Source organism: Cheilinus undulatus, linkage group 10, assembly GCF_018320785.1.
Source record: "Cheilinus undulatus linkage group 10, ASM1832078v1, whole genome shotgun sequence".
NCBI classification, from domain to species: domain Eukaryota; kingdom Metazoa; phylum Chordata; class Actinopteri; order Labriformes; family Labridae; genus Cheilinus; species Cheilinus undulatus.
In genome coordinates, this window is record NC_054874.1 from 16389212 (window position 1) to 16410467 (window position 21256).

The 21256-nt window shown below is 39.1% G+C and overlaps 1 protein-coding gene across 4 annotated transcripts in view; it reads left to right on the plus strand.

The window, feature by feature from the left end:
- The window catches only part of csnk1a1 (casein kinase 1, alpha 1), a 59504-nt gene extending 42129 nt beyond the window's left edge, over window positions 1–17375 (plus strand). For 3 of the 4 annotated variants that reach the window (XM_041797037.1, XM_041797034.1, XM_041797036.1), the window contains 6 exons: window positions 5172–5311; window positions 7802–7880; window positions 7967–8041; window positions 8670–8776; window positions 9173–9321; window positions 16794–17375. In XM_041797037.1, the coding sequence (XP_041652971.1) occupies window positions 5172–5311; window positions 7802–7880; window positions 7967–8041; window positions 8670–8776; window positions 9173–9321; window positions 16794–16801 (558 nt within the window). In that variant the 3' untranslated portion in view covers window positions 16802–17375. The remainder of the gene's footprint in view (window positions 1–5171; window positions 5312–7801; window positions 7881–7966; window positions 8042–8669; window positions 8777–9172; window positions 9322–16793) is intronic. The other variant, XM_041797035.1, reaches the window with a different exon arrangement.
- Window positions 17376–21256: the final 3881 nt, after the last annotated feature.

Genomic DNA, 21256 nt, shown 5'->3' on the forward strand with positions numbered 1-21256 from the left:
TATTTCATCACAGTTCATGATTACTGACAGCTCAGTGACTCTTTAATAATCAATATTTCAGTCTCTTCTCCGCTCTAAGTTCAGTCTGACATTTCAAGGCTTCAGTGTGCCTCACATTCATTCAGCATTAGCCTCACATAAGTGCTTCATCATGCAGCTGGTTAGTGGTTAGCATCACCCTGCTGTTTTATTTCTGAGTTAACTCCAATCATTCTCAGGCCAGTATAACCATCAGATACTTTACCAGAAATTAGCCCACCCTGCTGACTGCTGCTTCTGCTGCACAAACATCAATGATGTGATTTTCTGTTTGAGTTTTTCAAGCTCTAAATGGATTGATTTTGTTTGGATGTGTTGTTGTGCTGCATGATATGTTGAAATCAGAGGAAGAATCTTCTGACAGCTCTGTAAACATTTCATTCATCACTGAGTAAATGCCCCGTCAGGCTCCTCTTTTTAGGGCACACTCACAGCTAAGCAAGTCCAGTTGTGGCCTGTGTGAGTGCACTGTTCACTTCTGGGGTCCTGGTTAAGTAAGAAGAGGTGGAGCTCTACAGTTGCTCATGCATCTACACAAGCATGGGTAGACCTGATGTATAACTAATAGGACCACTCCTCTCAACCATCATTTTAAACTATTGTGGTATTACCAGTAATTTCCACATAGGACGACTGTGCCGCGCACTGAAGTGCCACGGGTTTGGTCCAACCAAAGGTGAGAGACCTCGGCCACTGGAAGCGAGTCTAGAGCACTGCACCGCAGCACGCAGCCCTGATCAGTAGGAAGAGATAGAAGATAGAGGTAGAACTGCGAGTTCACGCAGGAATAGTTTGTCAATAGCAGGCTATTTTACCTTTGGGGCTTGATTTATCATCCTTTCCGGTATAAGTCCATGATATTATTGCTTCCGCCATTGAGTGAGTACATTAGGGAGTTAAAAAGTTAACATTAGCTTAAAGGATCTGTGGTTTTATGTAAAATTCTTTGGCTAAGTATCCCCATAAGTTCACTTTTCCTCATCAGTGGCACTCTTTTAGCTCTGTGACCCACTGACCTCTCAGTGACCCTTTGCTCTCGCTGCAGGATGAGATGTAATGATGATCTAGTGATGATTTATGATCGGGAGTCCATGCATTGTTTTGTATTTTAAAAGCACTGGATATTCTATGCTTGTGACTTCCTCTTTGCTCTCTGATCGACGGGTATTGACACGGTTCGACAGCGGCCAGTGCTGAAAATAGACCTGCAGCGCATCTCGAACGAAGCGGAGCAAAGTATCGGTCCAGGCACGCGCCGCTGCCGGTCTTGAGTGTTGGCTGTGGAAATGCTCTGATAGACTAGAGAGGGAGCGATGTGCTCTCTAGTACAATTCACCGGTGGTTCACGACGTGTTCGCTGTATGTGGAAATTGGAGGTTAGATGGCTGTAGCAGATCAAATGACTCAAAACAAGCCACAAAGTGAACACATTTACTGTTATGTTGTCTGTGTATTTATTGCGCTGCATTTTAGACACTGCTTCATGTAAGCTGCGTGTGTCACATAACTACGTGATGACGTATCCATGCTCATGCCTGGTTGGGAGTTGGGAAGGGGGGCAAACATCCTTTGGCATGGTGCGGGAAAATTGGGCCTTGTGTAGGTGTACCCTTACTGAAACATTGTAAGGACATTTTGATGACCATCTCCAGATGTACTGACGTAAAAATGAACAGACAGGTGATCTGTGGTCAGAGCTCCCCATGGTAACCTGGTGAATGCTGTAAGAATTCATTTTCTTTATCTGATACTTTCATAATCCCTCAGGGGGAAATTCAGTGTTTATGCTCTGTTACTGATTATGCTACACACATAGGCTGACAGCACCTCAGCAGTATTCAGGGATGGAGATGGCTCCTCTACAGCCATGAGAGCTTTTCAAGAAAAATTCCTATTACAAAGTCAGGGGCATTTATTTGAAGAGAATTCAAATTTCTAAAAGATGGACTATGATTTTTAGCTTAAAGCTAACAAGTAGTGGGAGTTGCCGTTAATGGACTAACCTATTTAGCATTGCTTTGCACTTAAGAAATGATCCATGTCCCTTATACATACTATGTGAAAAAAGAGAATGATTAGCTGATCATTTACTTAAAAACTTTTAGTTAAACAGATTGTTACTCAAGAGAAGTGAGGTTAGTTTAATTTTACTTACTGGACAAAACTGCCTTAGGGCTGTGGGCAGACAACTCAGGCACCTGTTACAACCATGCACCTGAATAATGATGGAAACCACTAGGGTTGTTCCAATTCCGATACCAGTATCGGAAATACATCCGATACTGCTTTAAATGCAGGTATTGGTATCGGTGAGTACACGAGTTTATGCTCCAGTCCAATACCATTTGGTTTAGCTTTGTATTTTGCTTCGTGTAGCCATGCTAAATGTTAGCCCTATAAACCGGAAATCAATTCTTCTTTGCTGCCAGAAAGCACTCCATACACAGAGCCAAGGGCTTCTGTTTTTTCGTGCATCGAAGAAGCAATGGACCTGCAGCACCAGAAAAGAATGGTGGCTGCATGACAGTTTTCCCCTGAATGTGATCGAATATGAAACGCCTTCCAGACCGGTGCTGTGGTACAAGACAAGAAGTGACACAGTCTATCAAAAGTTAAATAACTTTTGAACCATAAATCATTGCCTCTCACTCGTTTTCCCTCTTGCAGCTAGCTGTTGTGTATTCCCTTTGACACTGTTTATTCCTTTGAATCTAGTGCAGCATTTTTAGCGAGCCTGGAACATGTGTAACTTTTGGGGACTTTAATAATTAAATCTGCACCAGTAAACCTGATATTGAATGTCTTATTATCCATTTTAATTTAATTACGATCATTTATGGCCGCTAGCTCGAATGCTATCTGCCATATTGTTACTCTCTTTGAGTGTCTCTCAGGCAATAGCAGGCTGTTCCGTAATCACGCGATGCTGCCCAAAATAGCAGAAAGGAGAGATACAGTTCAATGCACTTGATGATTTATACAACCCTATATATTAAGTACATATCTGTATACAACAATTGTTAATATGCGAGTTGTAAGTTTTATATTGTATTTAGAAAAGTGCGATAAAGTTTGTATTAAAAAAAGAGAGGGATAGAGAGACCCTATGATGCAGCCCTGTGTATTGTTATTTTAATGTTTAGCAGCAGAACTCAATAATCAGCAGGATGAAGCTTCAGGGTCACAGAGATGTTGTACATTTACAATTCTATTTGATGAATAGAATTGTTCTGAGTAAAATATAGGTCTAGAATAGTTTGCTAGTCTGAACAGTCAGACTGGTATCGGATTAGTACTCGGTATTGGCCCATTCCCAACACCTTGGTATCGGAATTGTATCAGGAAGGAAAAAATGGTATCAGAACATCCCTAAAAACCACCATCTGGTGATTGTATGCCTTCACAAGATATACAGTAACCCCTTATAGTGAAAGTACAGTGGTATTTCAAAAAGATGGGCTGGGATGGTTTTTGACCTTTGCCTTTGACCTCCAACATGTAACAGGTTCATCCTTGGGTCAGAGTAGACATTTGGGCAAAGTTTGAAGAGATTTCCTTCAAACTTTCTTAAGGTATCAGACGTGTGGAGGGGCCTGAAAATATAAATGCCTATAGCCTCTTGTTCAGAGGTGTAACAGTATAGTTTTAAAACCAAGATATTAGTCACAGAAAATTTTTTATTAAAAAAATAATAACTATGGATGACATTGAAGGATGTGGCGATAAGAAGTGATGGATTGCCAATTCCAGCTGATGTGTCTGATCCTTTTGCTATTGTCATGCTGTTACAGGTGGAACAGTTGTATGAGTGTGTGTAAGTGTATAGCCGACAGTTTCAGCATTAACTCTGAATATTTCACTAATTAGAATTTACATAAAAAAACATTGTAGAGTAGAAGTGTAATGATCCATCGATCTGGATTACATTTATTGGTTGATCCAAATCAAATTGGGATTAAAAAATTGTAATGCACTGATGATGATGATGATCATAATGATGATGATGTAGCTTTATTAAATGTGATTAATGCATCACTGCTGACAGTCCTAGTGGAAATACTTTGTACATCAACTAGCCCTGGGTGTGCCTCCCAGCTTTAGTTGCCACCCATATTTTCATTTTCCTTCATTTTTTTGGTCCATATGTAAGCATCATGCAAGATCCCATGCGGATTCAAGAAATGATCTCTCCTCACTATCTTTCCAGCCGTTAAAGTGTTACAAGTACCCACTGACAGACTCTTTGGGCAAACGGAGAGATATCCGCTGTTGTGGGCCGTGGATGTATCACTTTTTATCAAACGTCCCATGTTAAATGCACCATTATCTATCAAGGAAGACAGCTGCTCTTTCCCTCTCTCTTTACGAGCACTTAGTGTCAATTTAATAAAAACTTCATCCCAACACCTCTGTTTTAAAAATCCAGTTTTCAATTTAAAAGCTTAATTTTTAATCATTCAAAGGTCATCTCGGGCCTTGTGCAGTAAAACACAGGAGAACGGTTAAAAGTTTAGTGAGAATTATCAGTAAGTAAATTGAAAAAACATCAAAGCCACCTTTTAAATGTATGGGAAATCTAACTAATTCAGTTAAATGATGTAAGATGTCGTCTGATATTAATCACAGGCTCTTGAATTGAATCTAATCAAAATGACCTAATATGGAAATATATTGTGTTGAATCTGGTGGATTACACCCCCAAATGTAGAGTGTGTCTTGGACAGAAATAATTGTGTAGACTTGTTGCTTTAATGTGCTGTAATCTGGTGTAGTCATTGATCATGTTATTTTCATATTTTAAGGTGCTTTAGTTCAAACTTCTACATGAACTCCAGCAAAAACAACAGCAGAGTGTGTGTGGTAAACACAGGGGGGAGCACTGTGCAGTATCATGCTATATTAATGTGTCACATGGTGTGATTAAATCGATGAGGAAGATTAATCTGTCAAATTATGTCCTTAATAAAATGCTTCTTACTACAGAATGAATAAATCGTGTGAATAATGATAAAATGTGATATCTTAGCATTTATATTATTGTCTGTTAATGTTAAATTCTACTTATTTTTATATATTTGATGTGTGCTGTCACAAAAGTTAATCCTCCTTTGTTCTCTCTCTCTCTCTGACAGTTGTTCCTCATCGACTTTGGTTTGGCAAAGAAATACCGAGATAACCGAACACGACAGCACATCCCCTACAGAGAAGACAAGAACCTGACTGGCACTGCACGCTACGCCTCCATCAACGCACACCTGGGCATCGAACAGAGGTCCGTCTAAACTAGACTAACACTTGTTTCACTTCATCCTGCCATTTATTACATATACATACACACTAGGGCTTGGCATCATTTTGAGTTTTTCAGAGGTATAGATATATTTTCAAATGAGAGAAAGTGTTATTTAAGAGCATTTTATGAGTAAAAATCAAAGCATGTTAAAGCCTGTTTGATACAACGGCTACAAAAACGCAAGTCCTATACACCCAATATTAGGCAATTTGTTTTTACTAGCAGAAATTGAAGGCAGACTCCTGTATGAATTCTGTCTAAATTCTGATTTATGCCTCGGCATCATATCTACACCGTAGCCTATGCTGTCAGCCCATGTAGCCCCGAACCCTGTGCAGAAGCTTGCGCACGTAGCTCACGTGCACCCCCTCAAAATTGTAGCTTTACATTATGTGTACTTTGCTATGAGTTGAATGGCTATAGGTGGCAGTACTAATATCTAACATAAGATGGTTATTTCCTCATTCATGTCTCTCTGAGTGGCGGAACGAGTGCGAAACATTCCCCCATCTTTGGAGTCAGCTGATTCAGGGGCAGTACTTTCCTTCTTCACTGATATCTCCTCTCTCCTCTTCTTTAAATTAACTGCTGTATTATCTACTGCTGACCAGGGATGTCCCGATCACGATCACATGTATCGGATCGGGGCCAATATTAAGCATTTTTAATTGATCGATGATCAGCAATTTGATCCAATCATCCCAGCCTATCATTTACGACAGGCCGTAAACGCACCAGTAACAACAAACAGCAGTATCAGGGTAAAGAAATAAAAGTGACGGGGGGGGGGAGTGATGTAGCAGCTCTAGTTGCACTTTAGAAATTGCACTGAAATAAGAGTGCTTGTGTTTTATATTTGGGTTTTATTCCAGTGTTAATGTTATGGTTCATGTCTCAGATTAAGCTGCTACATTTTAATAAGGATTGTTGTTTTGAATCTGTATGATTTATATGTGTTTGATCCTATTTAAGTTAAACTGTTTACACCACTTTAAAGTGGAGTTGGGATGTTTTGAATTCATTCATTTGTTGTGACTAATAGAGTCAAGCTAACTTCTAAGTGGTATTGTAATATTTAAAATTAATTTCTTGAATTCATATGTTATTGTGACTATTGACTCTGTTACACCAACTCTAAGTGAAACTGAGGTTATTTGAGTCAACTTTTTTGACTGCTCAGGTCATTCAGCTGACCACCTTAATTGGATTTTGATTGTCTGAATACTAAACACTGCACTAAGTGAATATGTAAATTTATTTTTTGACAGATAATTAAAGTGAAACAGCTATTACACCATTCTGAGCAGAAATGTGATTTTATGTTTTAAACAGGAATATTGGCTGTATTGAGTTAAATGAAATAAGTCAGGTAGTAGTAACAATTGAAACTCTAATCTAGGTAATTATGAGTATTGGATCAGGACTGGGTATCGGCAGATGTTCAATATTAAAAAATCGGATCGGATCGGAGGCCAAATATGCTGATCGGGACAACCCTACTGCTGACCAATATTTATTTGTTTCAGCTCCAACATAATACATTTTATTTCAGTTGCCATGATATTCAGTACACAAACAAGCAGGAAATGTGGCGGCAGGACCAGGAACTGGTGTAAAAATTACACTGTCAAGTAGTATTTGGACTATGTGTTGCTGAGTGATGCGGATTTACCAACGCACAAGTATGTGGTGCTCATAAGAGCATGGGCCACTTGATGCAGAGGCACTAACCAGGATTTAAATGCACAGATACATGGGTAACATTTGGAAAAGTGGGTTAATATTGCTCTCCAGTTCCACTCACTTTTCATACGTCTGTTATAACGTGTCTAGGACTTTTGTTTTTGTTGTTGTGGGCCTACCTACAAAAGAGTGATGTAATATAAACCCATACATGCTGGATCACTAGCACTTGTGCCTGTCTCTGGAAATCATTTGCCTCCTTAGCTTGGTACTGGTCAGTTTTTGGTCATTGATGGTGTTTAAAGCTGGCCCTGGATTGGCATTTCACAGTCCGACATTTACAACCCAACAGTTATGTTTATTTGGCCTCCACACTATGTTAACATTATGAAATACAAAAGGCTTGTTCCATTTGAAGAAAATATTACTGAAATAACCATAATTAAATGTCTATTTTTTGTTATTTTCGTGTGTAATGATAAGTATTTAGGTCGAATATTAAATATTACTCCTGGAATTTGGGATGGATCATTTTTTGTTAACTTCCATGGGCTCCTTACATGAGACTGGGCCCCAGCTTTTTCCCCTATAACCCCTCTCATGGGTGGCCTTGAGCTGTAGTATCAAACAGGTATAAATATGGTGTGATTTGAGAGCACACATTTATATCTACCTTACAGCTAAAAAATGCTCATATGATTTTTGGGCTGTATCGCCCAGCTCTACTACACAGCTGTCAAATTGCTGACGTACTGAAGTACTCACTGTGTGTGTCTTTGTGTGCAGTCGCCGTGACGACATGGAGTCTTTAGGCTATGTGCTGATGTACTTCAACAGAACCAGTCTGCCATGGCAGGGACTCAAGGTGAGAAACACCTGCTCAGCACCTTTAACTTAAGTTTTGTTGTTGTTTTTTCAACAGTACTTCACTGATTTTTTTCTGTATGTCAGGCTGCCACAAAGAAGCAGAAGTACGAGAAGATCTCAGAGAAGAAGATGTCCACCCCCGTGGAGGTCCTGTGTAAGGTAAGAGCTTGTGATGCATGTAGTCTGTCCTGTTTGAGGGGCTGCAGTGGATGAAAAACACACCAACCAAATGTGTTCTTTCCCAGCTAACATAAAATGCATTGTCTAAACCCTTCATAGCCTAGCATATCCCCAGAGTCACTGTGCACCTTTTTTGGTAAACTTTCATCTATAATCAAGGTCTGCCTCTAAATTTACAAAGTAGCATACAGTTACTGTTAAAAAAGGAGTTGCAAAACAAAGAATAACAAAATAGAGGAATAAAAGAATAAAGAAAGACAAACAAAAAGACACCAAGCATAGAAGTCTAATATTGTCAGTGCAGTATTGTCTTTGGCAGAAGATAGCTCAAAAGGCTAATCATTGATATTTGGAAAAATTAAATATAATACATCTTGGTGTCAGTGTTTTGGTGATTTGTCATGAAGGTAAAGGACAGTCATCTGCTCTTTATAAATCTATGGGCTGTTGTTTGCATAAAAGACAGGCAAGTGAGTTTCGTGCATCGTATGAATGCACATACTGAAGTACAGTCACTCGGTCTATGGATGCCCAGAGCACATCCTTAACACGAACTGGAAACTGGGCTCAAACATACACTGCTTCATTTTATTAATTCATGTTCCAGGGTTTCCCAGCAGAGTTTGCCATGTATCTGAACTACTGCCGTGGCCTACGCTTTGAGGAGGCTCCAGACTACATGTACTTGCGCCAGCTGTTCCGCATCCTCTTCAGGTACGCATGCACAAACACACACACACACACACACACACACACAAACACACCAGTTAACATGAAGTCTTAGATTCTCACTTCTTCACAAGGATGTATTAGTACACTCAGCTTACCAAATGATATGTATCAAAACACTTAGTAGGGTTTTTACATGAGCTGCATTTTATAATTTCCAAGATTGAAAGTATAGCATCAATAAATTTTAGTGTTTTATTTAAGATTTCTGACAATAAAATGCTAAATATATTGTCTTACGCTACCTTTTCTCTTCTTGTTCCTTTTTTTCCCATTGTTCTCTCCTTGCTCCCTCTTGCCTTGTTCCCTCTCTCCTTGCTCCCTGTCTCCTAGTTCAAGCGGCTAATCTTTTGGTTATATGTGTATTTCTTTGTGTTTTAGGACTCTGAACCACCAGTATGACTACACATTTGACTGGACCATGCTGAAACAGAAAGCCGCCCAGCAGGGGGCCTCCTCCGGGGGCCAGGGCCAGCAGGCACAAACCCCCACAGGCAAGCAAACTGACAAACCCAAGCCTAACATGAAAGGTTAGTAGCAAACAGCCAAGCGACGTTTTACAGACACCAATTGCTCGTTTGTTCATTCATGTATTTAGGACCATCAGAGATCATGTCTGACCACAGCCCAGTGCCCCCGATTTAAAAAATAAAATAAAATAAAATAAAACAGCCGATTGGACATGAAAAACATAAATTCGTGCTGGATGATGAAGACTTCCATCTTCATCAGTCTGAGGAGGCACACTCAAACAATTAAAAGTAAATCAGACACAATTGGTGTGTCATGCAGAAGCAAAGACGTCCTTGGGGAATTTGACTACTAACTTTGCTGCCTTGCTCTTCTGTTGGTGTGTTCGGGCTGGACGACGGGCTCTCTGCTTTAATCCCACTCTGCTGCCTCACCTTTCCTCACCTCTTCTCTCTGTGTCAAGGTAGACACTCACCTAGACAGCAGGTGGAGGCTAACTATCCGTGTACTTACAATAATGTAAACAACAATAATCGTAACAATAGTACTGAAAGGAAACTATGATTCTGTGATATCCCTCAGTCATAGATGCAAATGAGGAATGAGGAAAGAGTTAGACAACAAGCTGCTAGGAATGTCCTTCTTGAAAATCTTGATTTTCTGTCCTTTTCTTACTCACAGCTTTTTAGCTTGTTTTACAAAGAGTAGATAGTGGTGCCTTTATAATATCTATTTCTATGATAGAAATGTGCTTTATCTTGTGTTAATGCAAAGCTGTCAAGTTCGCCATGGCCAGAATCGGCGGTACAAAGCACTACACTACCCTTTCTCCACATTCAGAATGAAAGCCTGAGATGTCATATTGATTAAGGGAAATACAAACACACAGAGAAGTAAATATTTAATGGATGTAGTGAGGACAGAAAGCCTCTGATGCTGCACAATATCTGATGCTCACACCCTGTTTGTTAGGATGCACTATCAGCTTATCTCAGAGTTATGTTTAGTAGACAGACTTGAAATATCAGAACATTAGCAGATTATTTTAATAAACCAATGTGGAGTAGATGTCAAGATTACATCGCAATGGAGAATACTCAGAGTAGCAGAGAGATGCCTGGTTTAAGAGATGAAATGTCCCATTATGCTGTAGGATGTCAGAAAAGAAAGTTAAGAAAAAGTGTCAAGAATCAGTCTTAGATCAGGCTCAAAAAGAACCAAGCCTGTTATTGGAATATCTGTATCATGATATCTGTATCGGCAGATATGAAAATGTCTGCATATCATTATTATATTTATATGTTTATAATATATTGAAATTTAGAACTAGTATAATTATCTTTACAACAAAAGTCTGCATTAGCTGAAAATGTTGGTCATATGAAAAATAAGTAAGTGTAGTTTTAAGCTGGACCAACAGACCTCTGTTAGCTGCATTTTTCTTTATTCTTTATCATTCCTTACCTTAAAAGTGTATTTTAAGGACTGGACTTTGTTAATTTCTTAATCCTAAAACTTAAAATTATGTATATTAAGAATAGAAGTTTTAGGTCTGAACACCATTTAATTGATATTGGTACTAGCGCAAATAAGTTTGTAAATATTGGCATATCTGCAAAACAACAAAAAAAAACAATATTGTGTATTTTCAGTATTTTTTAATCAGTGCACTGTTATAGTTTTGAACTAAAATTCAGAGCTGTTGAATGACAGCAATCTATTCACATAAGATCTTATCAGCATAACAAATGACAAGTACAGGTACATCTCAAAAATGTTGAATATCATGAAAAAGTTTAGTATTTTTTGTCACTCATTTCAGAAAATGAAACCCATATATTATATAGACTCATTACACAGAGTGAAATATTTCAGGCCTTTATTTCTTGAAATGTTGATGATTATGGCTTACAGATAATGAAAACACAAACTTCTGTGTCTCAAAAATTAGAATTTTGTGAAAAAGTTCAATACTGGAAAGTCATGGTGTCACACCCTAATCAGCTAATTAATTCAAAACACCTGCAAAGGTTTCCTAAGCCTTTAAATGGTCCCTCAGTCTGGGTCAGTAGGCTACACAATCATGGAGAAGACTGCAGACTTGACAGAAGTCCAGAAGACAGTCATTGACACCCTCCACAAGGAGGGTAAGCCACAAAAGGTCATTGCTAAAGAAGCTGGTTGTTGACAGCATGCTGTATCAAAGCATATCCATAGAAAGTTGAGTGGAAAGAAAAAGTGTGGTAGGAAAAGGTGCACCAGCATAAGGGATAACCACAGCCTAGAGAGGATTGTCAAGCAAATTCCATTTAAGAATTTGGGGGAGCTTCACAAGGAGTGGACTGAGGATGGAGCCAGCGCATCAAGAGCCACCATGCACAGACGAATCCTAGACATGGACTAGAAATGTGGCATTCCTCGTGTCAAGCCACTCCTGAACCAGAGACGTCAGAAGCGTCTTACCTGGGCTGTGGAGAAAAAGAACTGGACTGTTGCTCAGTGGTCCAAAGTCCTCTTTTTAGATGAAAGTACATTTTGCATGTCATTTAGAAATCAAGGTCCCAGAGTCTTGAGGAAGAGTGGAGAGGCACAGAATCCACATTGCTTGAAGTCCAGTATGAAGTTTCCACAGTCAGTGATGATTTGGGCTGCCATGGCATCTGCTGGTGTTGGTCCACTGTGTTTTCTGAAGTCCACAGTCAATGCAGCCATCTCCCAGGATATTTTAGAGCACTTCATGCTTCCTTCTGCTGACACGTTTTATGGAGATGCTGATTTCATTTTCCATTAGAACTCGGCACCTGCCCACGCCGCCAAAGGTACCAAAAGCTGGTTCAATGACCATGGTGTTACTGTGCTTGATTGGCCAGCAAACTGGCCTGACCTGAACCCCATCTATGGGGTATTGTCAAGAGGAAGATGAGAGACACCAGACCCAACAATGCAGATGACCTGAAGGTCGCTATCAAAGCAACCTGGGCTTCCATTACACCTGAGCAGTGTCACAGGCTGATCGCCTCCATGCCATGCCACATTGATGCAAATTCATGCAAAAGGAGGCCCAGCCAAGTATTGAGTGCATAGAAATGAACATACTTTTCAGACGCCTGACATTTCTGTTTAAAATATCCTTTTTTTATTGATCTTATGTAATAATTCAATTTTCAGAGACACTGATTTTTGTGTTTTCATTATCTGTAAGCCATAATCATCAACATTTCAAGAAATAAAGGCTTGAAATATTTCATTCTATATCTAATGAGTCTATATAATATATGGGTTTCACTTTCTGAAATGAGTGACAAAAAATATTGAACTTTCTCCTGCAAAAAAAACACAAAGCATTTTATTGATTGCTTTCAACATTTATGAGTTTATGATATATTATCGAGTATTCACATCAGCTCACACCCTTAAAGAATACAGTAGAAAAGCCTTACAGTAAAAGTTCATGCAAGCAGTGGCGTGGCCTGTATGAAGGGTTTAATGTTAATGATAAGTAGAACAGGGAGGAAGGCGGGCAGATGCAACACCAGTCTGTTATCAGCAAGTCTGCAGTGTTGTTCACACACTTGCCTGGTAAACTGAGTTATATTACAAAAGCACTCCCTATTTCTTGTTTGTCCCCTTCTGGACTGTTTCACCATTGTTTGCAGAGCAGACCAGGCTTCAGCACCACTTTTTAACACATTTTCTCCCTTATGATATAAATATCTAACGTTAAAAGAAAAGAAAGGATGTTTCATTGGTGAGTTAACAATAAGGAGTGCAGTTTTTATTTAAAAACTTCTTAATTTAAGACACACTAGGTCTGGACATGGAGTCTCTTGTCTCACAATCTTAACCACACAGCACTGTCAAAAGCAGTTTTGAACTTATTACAGGATAAAAAGCTAAATCTCAGAAATGTGACTAACTTATAAGTATATTGCCTTGTCTGATGGGATGATCAGACATTGGGAGGGTGGCAAATACATGTCTAATCAAACCTGCAGCCCTGCAGACGGGTCGAACCGATGTTTTTTATTTCTAAAACTTTAAGTTTAGCTTCTGTTTTAATAAACACCTTTTTAAACACTACAAATAAAGTTTCATTGTGGAAACTCTGACAGTAAACTTGACCGCCTTATTCCTCTCCCAGTGTTGCTGTTTTCTTGTTATCTTTGTATCAGGATGCTCGTCCTTAGTGCACTCCATGATTTGGATCACAGTACGGCGGAGCTTATTTTTAAATCACATGCTAGAACACCGACTGAGCAAAACTGAGGACATAATTTCAGTGAAATCAGACGCATCGGGTTGATTAATATCAAATAGGGATTAACCATGAAGATGCCTAAATGGAGACTGAGCTAGAGGAAGCGTGTGTCATTATGTCAAGAGGAGTAAACCGTGGCATATTTCTAAAGCTTACAGTTGGTATATTGCTGCCCTCGATGCTTTCTGAAGGTGGAAGGGCTGACCATCTTTACACAATAAGTGCTCTTTCTTCTCTTAGATAGCTAGCCATCAATTACTTCACTTTCCTACAACACTGCAGCACTCACTGTGAGCTGTGTATGCACGTCCCTGCAGTGCAAAGGTGACACAGGCAGACAGGTATCATTCTGATGATAGTAATGATGTCAATAGAGGGTAAGTGCTTCTAAAATGAACCCTAAAGGAAAAGCTAGTCACAGCTTGTTTAATAGTTTTATTAATACAACAATGGGAAAAAGAAGGCAGCTGTGATGAAGCAAGTAAATAGCCATTTGTTCAAATGTTCTATCCTTTCAAATACCATATTTAACCAGAGCATGGTCTAGATTGCACAAATATGTTGGTTAAATTTTTCTTTTTTTCTTTCATTAAATCATACAAGCATGCTGAGTCATGACAGCTGAGAGCTCACTCAGAAACACACAGCCAGTGTTTGTATAGCTGCAGAGTTTTGCTGACTTCATCAGCAAATTATTTTAACGAAACAGAGAAAAGAAAATCAGGTTAAACTTTGTGTGTTTTGGAAATGTTTTGGGGCCGCTGCCTCTTTCTGACTTTACATTTCTTTTCAATTAACATATTTAGTCTTTAGATAAATTGATATTTTATGAAAATATCAACATTAACTGTTTGGTTTTTTTTTGTTTCCTGAAGCAGACTCAGAGACATCTGCTGGACACCTCGGGTGTCATGAGTGGGCTTTCCATCCACCTGTAATGTCATGGTTTCCAATTTTTGCATTAAATATATCCTGGGAGTGCTACAAATTAATGGGAAACACAATCCAAATATCACAAGCAAGTTTTCATGCTTAAGAAGTCTGTGCCCCCCTATTTTTTCACAACCATCTACTGTTAGTCAAGGGTATCTCTATCAGACCCTACAGTATGCATGAGATAGCACGAGTACATGTTCATCAGATGAAAACATAGTGGCACATGATTTGTAGTTGGCCTACCCTCCTGCAATGTTATCCAGCTTGCATCCCTGCCTACCAAGTGAGGGTATGACTTGCTATGGAATCCAAGCAAGATCAGGGTTTATTGTCCAAAGCTAAGCTGAACCAATCTGGACTCCTTGGTGGAAATGTTTCATTTTTGTCTTGAACCAAGGAGTCTTTTTAATCAAACCAGCACTCCATAAGCTTCACTGACCAGTATACCACAGTTTTCTCTAAATGTGCCATTAAGCCACCATGGCAGAGAAAAGATGGTCAAAATGGAGCCAGTTCCCACCAGCCTAGTTGGCATCGCTACATATCCCAGCATGCTTTGAGCAGTGAAGCTGCATGTAATACTCAATTAATGGGAGTTGTTAAAGCATCAGATTGCAGTTTGTGATGGGGGCAGCTGCACTTGGGTAGATGACAAACTTTGAAAAATGCTCCGTCTCTCACCGTGTAAACCGACAACGTGCAGTTCCTCTGCTAATTATGGTTCCAGTCAGTATCCATGCATGAGTAGGTGGACTACAACAACAATGGCAGCCTCCCGAATTCTGTTTGTGCTGATCAATCCCAGTCAACATTTTCTTGAAACTAACTCTTTGTAGTTTAGACTCACTCATCGTACGTCATTTGTGCGTTAGCCATTTTTGAATGTTACACCTCATCGCTCTGTAGATAAAAGAGGGTTCCTGTGTCTTAAAACCACATACCAATGTACTGTTTGTATGCTGTTAGTAAAGTAACATGGCTTCCTCAGAAATGTGTTTCCAGTCTGAGCATCAGAGACTTAACTATCAACATGCTCACCAAAAATACATGCACATCATTTTTAATACAGATGTAGAGTTATTTGAGTGTTATTTAACAATTTAAACATATTGCAGTACAGTTACTTTTATTTTTCACTGCCTGTTGGCTGAGTTCTGCTATTAAATAGTCTGAGAGCAGCAGTGCATTGTGGGGCAATTTAGCATACCAGTGGGCTTCTTTTTCATACTTTGAAATTCAGACGGATTTCTCACAAACAAAATAATGAATTCAGATCATACTAGTCACTTAACCTGATGTCACATTTAGGACCTAGAAGGGAATGAGGTTTAGGACACAGCCTATGTTTGCATGCTTGTGTTGTAATATTACAGAGTTACATTACCAACCGCCAGCCTTGCTTGTATACTACAGTTTCAGTCACTATTTCAACCCCCCATGATCATGACAATAAGACAGTGGTGATTAAACAATTATTGTGTAAACTTGGGGGAGGTCCAGTGTGTTCTCTGCCCTTTAACAAAACAACTCTTACTTTAATTTAAGTAAGGAGCAGAGGGAGCCCATGGTATGTGCCCCAGTAAATTTAAAGAGAGCTAAAGAAGATGACACAATGGTAGCCACTGGTTTACAAAAAAGGCTTATTTTCAACATAATGGTACCAAAAAGTCATAAATAAATTATAATTTTGCAAGTTAGATAGGGTGTGGGAGATTACATGGAATTTTTTTGAAGTACACAGTGCTAACCTATCTAATGAAATAGATGTGCAAGTTTTTTTTTTCTGTTTTCAACAAAAAATATTAAAACCCACCTCAGTCAAATGAAACTGCTCTTGTTTTCAGGAGTATGATTTGGAATTTGAAAAATAACTTGGAGAATTCACACATTGGCCACAAAATTATTTAATAATTTGAAATTCTCCTATGTGTATGTATATTCATTAATCATGAACTCGATATCAGTGAAAATCGGGGTGTTATGACTTTACTATAATCAGCCTTACTAAAGCATTTTAGTCATGGATGGATTACTTTCATGGATTGTTATGTGTAGACAAGGCTTATTTGTGAATTTGCCTAAAAAAAAAAAAAAGGCCATTTTTGTCCAAGAGGCCAAAGCTGTAGTGGAGCAAGGGTTTCCTGTGAGCTGCCGTCTACCTAAGTTTTGAAGACCGTCTGGCTGTGGCATTCAGCATTCCTGTTTCCCTTTTAACCTGATTCCTTCTTTACTGCTGACTCACCTTTGGGGCTCTATGCTGATGACGAGTTTCTGCCTCTCCAGGTGAATGGTGAATGGTACCCGTGACACTGACGGTCTGCTTCTCTGTCTCTGCAGGTTTCTGAGGTGTGACCCCCCTGTTGCCCCGCCCCTCCCCCTCCCCGAGCAGAGGTGCAGCAGTGTTGGTGACCAGGCGTGACCGACAGGTGTCTCTTCTTCCTGGCTGAGCGGCGGACAGCAGACGGACGGACAGACGGCGTGTGTGTGTCGATGTGTGTGCTGAAACGTTCACCTGTAAATAAATAAATCTGCACTCCAAACAAACACAGAGAGGCAGGTTGTTTCTGACGTGGAGGCTGTAGCTCCGCCCCCCTCCCCTCAAACACTCACCCTCCTCCCCTCTCCATCCTGTCTCCCCCCTCCCCAATGTAAGACATGTTAACCCTTTTGTTTCTGAATAATTGAATGATGCAACCCTGGATGTTCTTTACTAAAATCAGAAATGTTGGATTTTTTTCTTGTTTTCTTTTGTTTCTATGGTGATTAGAGGTTTGCCTGTTGACGATATAAGCCGCCGATGGCAACAGTGGATGGTAGAATGACTCTCCCTCTCTCTTTAGAGCTCTCAATTATTATTAAATCTGTTGTAAAACCTATGGTCTTCTCCAGAAATACCAATAAAAACAAGACAGAACTCTACCAGCTTGACTCCAGTTATTATAATGCACCACAGGCATCATACACAGTGTAAAGCTCCAGTTAATATACTGCACCATGTACAGCCCCTGTGGTCCTATTCAGAAATACTAATAAAGCAAGACAAAACTCTACCAGCTTGCCTCCAGTTACTGGACTGCACCACAAGCAACATACAATTACAGCTCCAGTTTCATTAAACAAGATAACCTGATATATAATGTACAAATTCAGTTATTATACTGCCCCATATACAGCTCCTATGCTAAGACAGGCCTCTACCAGCTGGACTCCAGTTAAAATACAGCACCACAGCGATATTGTACAAACTGAGCTATGATACTGCCCCACATTACACATGCATAACAAAAATAATGTAAAGCTCCATGAATTATACAGATCCATCTATTAAACTTCACCACAGTCAAAATGCATGATGAGGAACAATGCGCAGTTCCTATGAATAAAATACAAAACTTAAAAATCCAGGAATGATATAGCACCATATACATCTCTGGGAATAATACAGCACTATGCACAACATGCACAATGTAAAGCTTCTTAATTTTAATGGAAAACTATCCTTAACATTTGGAATGACTTGTACACATAATTTGACATTTCAGATACTGCACCATGAACAGCATACAAGTGCATCTCAGTAAAGCCAGTTTTAGAGCACTTCCCTGCTTCCCTCTACCGACCAAAAATGCTGATTCCATTTTCTAGCAGGACTTGGCACTTGCCCACAATGCCAGAAGTACCAGTACATGGTTTAAGGACCATGGTATCCCTGTGGTTGACTGGCCAGCAAACTGGCCTGACCTAAACCTCATAGAAAATCAATGGGGTATTGTGAAGAGGAAGATGCTGGACACCAGACTCAACAATGCAGAAGATCTGAAAGCCACTATCAGAGTAGCGTGGGTTTCTGTAACACCTCAGCAGTGCCACAGACTGATTGCCTCCATGCCACACCACGTTGCTGCAATAATTCATGTAAAAATATTTTTTGATGATATTGATGAATATGTACACCAGGAACGTCCAAATGTTTTCACTGAGGGCCATACTGAAAAATATCCAGCAGATGGGGCCACTTTGATATCCCTCACTTTTAGTGTATTTAAGTCAGTGAAATCAATCAATCAAGGTCAAGCTATGCCTAGTGGTTGCATATACTTAAAAAACATTGTTAATTTTCTCCTTTCTTTCTGTCAGGGACACCAGAATAGCTTTGGGAGGTTTGTGGTTAGAAAACTACTTATTTACCTTTGGCATCCAAGAAAACCCTGAATTTCAGCCTCTACTTAAAACACCTAGTTTTGAATGCTGTCTTTAAGAGCCTTCTCCACACACAAATACTTTCCTCTGATTGGCCAGCTCTCTGGAATCCTTCTGTTGCTAGAAAGCCATTTTCGTTTAAATTGTGAACTCTACAGGCGAGGTGGACTTTGAAAAGAGCCACCGAGTGGCTGTTCTACAACCCCGAGGGTTTGAGAGAACACTGGGTCAGGGAGATAAAACAAGATTTTAACCAACCTAATATCAAGCTGGACTAAAGGTCAGAAAAACATTCTGGCTTCATCCATCCTGACTTTTGTCATCTTCACATGAAACAAGCTCATGTGTTATACTTGTGCCAAGCTGAAGAGATTGTGCAATTTCAATTCGGTCTTTGTTACATGGCACAAAACAACACACACAATTGCATGAAGCCGTTAAACTGTGTTGTTGCTTGAAAATATTCAAGAGATGCTTTGTAAAATGGGCTTTGAGATGGAGCAGAAAACAAAGCAAATGAGTGCTGTTTACTGCTGTAATCCTTTTTTCTTCATTCATCAGGATGTTATGAATATCATTATTATATTGTCTGTCTTTTTTTTTTTTACCACTCCCAGTGTTGTCTCAATTTAGTCATGAAAAGAAATCTATTAATTTTTTTCAGGTCTGTAAAAAGTGTCACATTCAAACCCTGCACACTAAGTCCAATGCATTTATTTTTATAGTCACTGGGAGGTGAATTCACTCTTCACAGTGAACATTATTCTGTGGCTCAATGAATTCTTCTTGTCAAAATGTTTGTTTACAGAATTAATATGCCAGCAACGCCTAGAGTCATAATAAGGAAATACAATAGAGTCAAGCACAAGCTTCATGTTCTCATGTAGCCTCTAACAGGCTGCAGTTGGCCCAGGGCCATAGTTTGGACACCTCTGGCATACACAGTGACACACAATGTGGAGCTTTACTTATTATATAGATCCAGGTACAGTATACATGGTGACAATGCGCAACCTACATCAGGCATTTCAGTTCTTTCAGGTTTGTTCTGCGTGTTTTTGGATGTGTAGTTCAGCCGGTGTGTATGAAGTCACTATAGAATAGAAGAGAATAGAATGGATCTTTGTCTCTCCGGTTAACCGCATCATAAAATCAGTCAGGCAGTGAATCAGACAAGCAAACAGGGCAGCCACTTTTAACACTGAAACATAAAAAAACACGATAATTTCATTGTTGGATCTCATCAGTAATGTTTATCAAACCTGGAAGATAAATACCTCTTTTCATTGGAATGCTGTAGCACATAAGAACAAGCCATAAACATAAATATAGACAAAAAGATGAATAAGATAATGTTTTCAAAAATCATGTTTTCCTACAGTTTATGTGGGATGTGACATGCAATTATTTTAGAAGTTCTTCATCTAGCGGGTTATATTTTTCAACAAAGATATGCATTATTCTATATTATAACCAACAAAATATTAGATGGATTAAACATAAACTGTTCTTCCCTGTAGGCCAGTGATATATGCCAGGATGACACAGCATAATGCATGAATAAATATGAATAACATATCTTTCTTTATTCACTTGATATAAATGTGCTTTTTTAACAGATGCAATGTGAATTGTTGTATTGGGAATGACTATTTTTATGCCATTCACAATTTGAATTCACAAAATATTTACAAAAATAAAGAAGTCTGATTCACTGAAAAATGTTTTTGAAAAACTTGATGCTTCAATGTTTGCTGGATGTGTGCAGCATAACATCTCTAATGCAAAAAAAAGAACAAAAAAAAAAAAAAAAAAAAATGGGCACACAATTCAGGTCAAATAATTATTGCAACTCCAGAAATCTGAAACTCCAGTAGGATGTATTGGGATTTAATACAAATTTAGATTCATTGCCCAGCCTTAGCAGACACTGTGGAGTTTTGCAGTAAAATATCAGCTTTCCTTATTGGCACTAACAACATGAGAATATGGATCTTCAACCAGGTTTTTCAGGTAGTCACACCTCTTTAATTGAGTAAACTATAAAAGCTGTTTTGGGGTGTGATGTGGAATCTTTCGCAAGCTATGGGCAACTGTGCCAACTCTGTAGTCAGCAGTGGTGGGAAAAGTGCAACTTGAATAAAATGTTGTTACTTTCCACTCCTGCATTTTAAAACAAGTAGCTGGCCAAAGTGATGATGTTGAGGAATCAACAAAAACATGATTTAATTTGTGGAGAATGCCCTTGTTGTTGTTTCACACGTAATATCTTTGTAACGTTATGTTTGAAAACGAAAGGATAATAGACTGATTTAACAACCGTGGTTCCTGCGTGACTTCATACTGAGTCATGGAGCAAGAGCAGATCACTTCCTGTTTGTTCACAGAGGAGAAACAGCTCCACCGTGTGGTCAAACAGCAGAACTGTCTCTAGATGTTCCTGCTCTCTTACTAAAACTTAGCAATAACAGAGCAATATTTATTCGTTATTGGCCACATGTTATTGATAGTTGACTTGTAGTTATTGATTTTGTTTTTACGTATGTAATTAATTAATGAATCTCAGTATCAGACCATTAGCTCGCCATTCTAGCTCAGTT